A 5,449-nucleotide genomic window follows, 5' to 3' on the forward strand; every position below is an offset into this window, starting at 1 on the left:
GGATGGATGGATGGATGGATGGATGGATGGATGGATGGATGGATGGATGGATGGATGGATGGATGGATGGATGGATGGATGGATGGATGGATGTTTCCACCCTTTACCCATATGCGTTACATGAACCAGCAGTGTCGGTTCCTGACCTGTGGTTGCCTGGTTGGCAGCCGGTCCGGTGGTGGAGGTCGGGGGGTCGGATGGCGGGTCGCAGGCCTTATCGGGGATGACCGCCTGGATGACCACCTGCGGTTTGAACGATCCAGAGCTGACGTACGTGTGAGTGACGGTCATCTCTCTGGATATGAGCGCCCCGCTTTCATCGCCAAAATCCCAGTTGAAGGTGATGTCCGCGTTGCCGAGGTACTGGCTGGGGTCATGGAGGGTCACGGTGAAGGCGATGGCTCGGTTCTGCACGAAGCGCATGTCTCCGGCCACAATGTCGTTGACTTGGTCCAGGGAGACGGCGAAGGGGATCTGATCTGAGGAAATCAGATGTTTCAAACTGATGATTATTTTAGTAATCAATTAATCTGTCAATTATTCTGATGAGGTATATGAATAGATAAATATTGATGTAATATCAGTTCTGACTCCATTATTATTATCGGATATCTATATCGGCCTAAATTTTCACATCGGTGCATTCCTAATCTAAGTTGTTAATTTGAATTTCATCATTTTTCGACTCGCTGTGTTTCAAAAACACAAATAACAGAACAGACCCTCAGCATCATACCACCACCACCATTTTTTTGCAATTGGTTCTTCTTGTGTTTTTGGCCAAATTGCGCAATTTTGGTCAAAACTGGCTTGTCCACATGGGGACATAAAAATTTAAAACAGTTTTGTTAGTTAGTTTTTTTCAGTTGGCTCAGTCTATGTTGAAATTAAACTTACTTCTTTGTGGACACAGTTTCCAGTTCATGATAATATTGTGTGTTGGTGGATTTTGACTTGTTCCTAAACATTCTGATCAATCTTTTGGGTTTTCTAACTTTTTAGTGATCCCAAACACATATTAAAACCAGTTTCCAAACCCAAACATATTGGAAATTGGTTAACTTTCCTGAAAAGACACTAAACGAACCAATTTTAATCAACTCTACCAATCCAGTCTGGATTCTGACATTTGAACCCAATCATTTAAAGTCAGATTCATCATAAACAACTCAAAATAAACACAAGGTTCATGTCTATGACTAGAGTAAATAAACTTTTGATTAGACCTGTATGTAGTCTCACTCTTCTGTTTGTATCTCTTTGTTCAGCTCCAGACTTACCAGTGATGGAAAACTGCGTAGAAGCATATCCCAGAGGAATAAACTTTTCTTTGCTGCGGTAGTGATAGATGACGATGTCCATGGTGTAGGAGCCCAGTGGGATGTCATCCGTACTGATGGTCAGAGAGGAGCAGGGCCCGTCCGCTACCTGCCAGTACTGACCTGCAAATCAGCAGAAACACAGAAATCCATCAGCAGAGCCTGATCTGCTCATTAACTTTAATCTGACAGATTATGTTTGATTGTGCTTGTTTTTCTGGGATATGCAAATCAAATGTAAACTGATTTTTTCCAGTGGCTCATCCATAAGTTCAGTAGAGCTCCACTCACCCCAGGTTTTCCACACAAACACATAAGGCGGCCTCTTGTCATCCTTTACTGGTGTCCCATCTGGAAAAACTGCTTCCCAGTCTGCATCCTTTGTTGGATAAACTGGTTCTGACTTAAAATATTTTGTTCCTGTACGAAGAAAATGAAAGATGGTTATCTAAACATGTTCTAATTCTTTAGACGTCATGTCTAAAAAGAACCTTCAAAAACAGTTCTGTGCTTAAATATAGTTTTATCAATCAAACCAAAGCAGCTCTTCTCTCTATGCTGCCAAATTACATGAATGTGAAAAGATGCTCATTATTATTTAATTTTAATAAGTATTCATCAAATGCAGGGGTTGCATTTTGGCAGCCATTGTTTCATTATGCTTTAAAATACATGCATACATTGTTATAAAGAAAGAATTTAAATAATACATATAACCATATTAAATGTTTTCATCTATTACCTGTAGATATTTATTAAAAATTATACATTTTTTAAAATCTTGTTTTATTCTATGGTTGCTCATATTTTTAAAATTATAAAATGTATATTATTATTATTATTATTATTATTATTATTATTATTATTATTATTATTATTATTAAGTTGGAAACTATAGTTTCCAACTTAAAGCTTAAAACTATGTCTGATACTTTTAGTATCATTTTGTTGTGGAAATTTAAAACCCTCAGTTAAAACCAGCATTATTTTATTATTATTAATATATCTATGATTAAAAACATTAGTTTGTTCTTCATGACTCGAGCCTTACGCCCTCTGGTGGCCTCTCTAGACATGCCACCCTGCAAATCCCCGTCACTGGTCTGCATGTGGAGCAAATTACGCCCCATTTTATCTGAAGATTTACTGCATCTCCGACTGAATTTACTAACATGATTTGAAGGTAAAATGTTATTTTATATTTTATTTATTTACTCTATGAGAAAATTATGCAATATCTGGAGTTTGAATTTCAAAACTATTCACACAACTTTTCTTTGTTTGCAACGCGAGTATTTTTGACTCAATAAATTTAGACAAAATTTAGATTACACATTGTACGAAAAAACTCATTTGTTTTCTTTAATCCAAAACTCCAAGAAGTGTGTGTGCGTGTGTGTGTTACCATTGGCTACACAGTCTTCAGCCCAGACCACGCTCCCGTCAGGCAGAACTTCCTGGTTGTGGGGGAACTCCAGTTCGATGGTGAACGTGACTTTGGCTCCAGTCAGGGTCGGTGAATCATTCTTAACATTGAAGATCACCTTTCCACCTGAACAGGTAGAAAATCAGAACTATTTCTCCATCAGTCATGCAGATGTGGCTGACAAACATCTGGGACTGTTCAGCACTCTGACCTCTCCAGGAGTCTTCATATCTCGGGTCGCCTGCTTTCCAGATCGGGTACATCTTACCGTTCCATGATGGGTAGCGAGTGAAGCGATTTTTAGCCTCTGAAACATGAAAAATCAATACGCCGATCCATAAACTATGGATGATTTATTCAAATCTCCTTGATTTTATTGAGATTTTAAAGAACTTTGCATGAAGTGAGTCTGGAATGTTTTACTTTAAGCCAACAGTGAAAACTTGTGGTACAAATCTCTCTCATGTGATGCTAATCTGGGTGTATGCAGGATTATATTACAGATTAACAGTGTCTGAGGGCAGAATTAGGATAAAATATGCAGCCTGGAAACAGAACCCTTCTAAATCAAACATTTGATTGGAATTATTAAAGGAACAAAAAGGACAAGTGGAACAACTCAACAGAAATCAGCTTTTAATCAGAATGTTTGAAAGTGTAGTTCAGAGATATTTAAAAAGAAAAAGGTCAAATTAAAGCAATAATCATTCAATATGATTTTATTCAAATTTTAGCACACATAAATCCTTCATCAGTTTCAGATTGATCAGTTTAATCAGTCACCAGATTGATTAAGTCATCAACCTGGTGATCAATGATTTAATTTTTTATGTGTGCTAAAATTCGATTTTATTCGAATTTTAGCACACACAAATCTTAAAAAGTGACTTCAATTAATTTAGTTTTGCACATATCAATTTCTCTAAAAGGTCCATCAATCAATAAATCAATCAAATTTTTTGTATTATTTTATATAACATTTCAGTAACAAGATATTTCAAAGTGCTTTAAATCATAAAAACTTTAAATAAAACATCTTAAAAACGTCATAGAGTCACCAGTTGTGAAACCAGTAAAAAAACATTACATTTTGTCAAATGCCATCATCAAAATAATAAATACACAGCAACTGTTGTGTTCCAGAGGTTTTGCCAATCATTCAGACCCAACATTGCACACCTGAGAAACTAGCAATATTATTTTCTCCTGAAAGTCATTCCAAATTTTTTCTCTTTTTCTAATGAGTTGGGATGAATTTGTGATGCCTCATGCTAACGGTTTAGGTTGTCCTGAGTTATTTCTGCAGCTATACAGCCATACACTTAGGCTGCTGGAGGACAGTTTCTTCTTCTACTACTCTCCAATTTGTGTTATTTACTGTTATTTAAACTGTTCTGTTTTCTCTACACAGAAGCTACATCTGCTCTGATGTTTCCTCTTTGTAGAGGAAATCAAACGTTCTTCTCATATTATTAACTTTTGACTTTTCATGAATGTAGAAAATATATCAGTTCTTCTGTCTGTTTTTGTGTCTCTGCTCTGTAATCCTTATTGCTAAAGGAAAGGTTTTCTTCTCCACTGTCGATGCATGCATGCTCAATATGACGAATTTCTATAAAGTCAATAACTTGTCAGAAAACATCTATAATTAATGTGCAAAAACAAAATCTTAAGTAAATCTGGTTTAGTTTATAGGGAAAATTTAAATAAGACAAAATTAATGTATAAGTAACTTTTCAGCAGAAAATAGGAACTTGATTTGAGTCAATAATTTCTTGATATTGATGAAAAAGTATTAGTTCCTCTGGCAGATTATTTCACTTACAGGAAAAATGTCTTGTTTTAAAGGAAATAATCTTCCAATGAAAAACTTTCTCATCAATATTAAGGAATTATTTTCTTAAGGAATTATTTTCTTAAAACAAGCTTATTAGTTGTAAGTTAGTTTTTGTGATTTGGTGATTTACTGGTAAGATTTGGTGATTTTACAGTGTAAATAACTGCTTTTCATCATTTATTTCACTTTTTATGCTCATCCAGCAGCACAAAGTGGTAAATAATTTACATCTAAACCTCTTTTGTGGCCAATTAAGTTTTCTGGCTGGTAAATTACCTTTACTGTTAAGTGTGGATATTTCACAAACAGTTCTGATCCGATGGTAAGATTCTGATTTGATTTGTGCGACCTGGCATCTTGTCTCATGTAATATTTGATGTTATTCCTGATAAATTTAATAAAAAGTAAATGATTTTCTGTACTCACTTGCCAAAGTTTGTGAAGTTACAGTGAGAAGCACCAGCAGCAGAGTGGACGTCCACATCGTCTCGTCCCCTGTGAAACGGCCCCTTAAGAACCAGGAGGCAGCGAAGGACGGCCTTTATAAACTCTGAGGCTTTAGCTGCAGGATCACCTGCCTCCCTGCTGCTCCTCCCCTCTCGATTTAAGAACGCTTTGCCTCATTGTGATTCGATTACACTGCAAAAACACAAAATCTCACCAAGTACTCTCGATCTAGTTTCTAGTCTATTCTTGTGCAAATATCTTACTGCACTTAAAATAAGACAGAATTAATTTACAAGTAACTTTCCAGCAAAATATAAGTGTTTATTTTTAACAATTTCTTAATATTGATGAAAAAGTACTATTGTCACTGGCAAATTATTTCACTTATGATATTTTTCTAATGTTATAAGTGAAATAATT

General features: G+C 35.8%; 1 protein-coding gene across 1 annotated transcript in view; it reads right to left on the reverse strand.

The window, feature by feature from the left end:
• pmelb (premelanosome protein b) overlaps positions 1-5,108 on the reverse strand; it is an 8,732-nt gene extending 3,624 nt beyond the window's left edge. The window contains exons 1-6 of the mRNA XM_007566877.2: positions 5,009-5,108; positions 2,957-3,052; positions 2,725-2,871; positions 1,611-1,739; positions 1,281-1,442; positions 147-479 (exon numbers count right to left, since the gene is read on the reverse strand). Of these exons, the coding sequence (XP_007566939.1) occupies positions 147-479; positions 1,281-1,442; positions 1,611-1,739; positions 2,725-2,871; positions 2,957-3,052; positions 5,009-5,066 (925 nt within the window). The 5' untranslated portion in view covers positions 5,067-5,108. The remainder of the gene's footprint in view (positions 1-146; positions 480-1,280; positions 1,443-1,610; positions 1,740-2,724; positions 2,872-2,956; positions 3,053-5,008) is intronic.
• Between the last annotated feature and the right edge of the window lie 341 nt (positions 5,109-5,449).

This window comes from Poecilia formosa, unplaced genomic scaffold, assembly GCF_000485575.1.
Source record: "Poecilia formosa unplaced genomic scaffold, Poecilia_formosa-5.1.2 Scaffold200, whole genome shotgun sequence".
NCBI lineage: Eukaryota > Metazoa > Chordata > Actinopteri > Cyprinodontiformes > Poeciliidae > Poecilia > Poecilia formosa.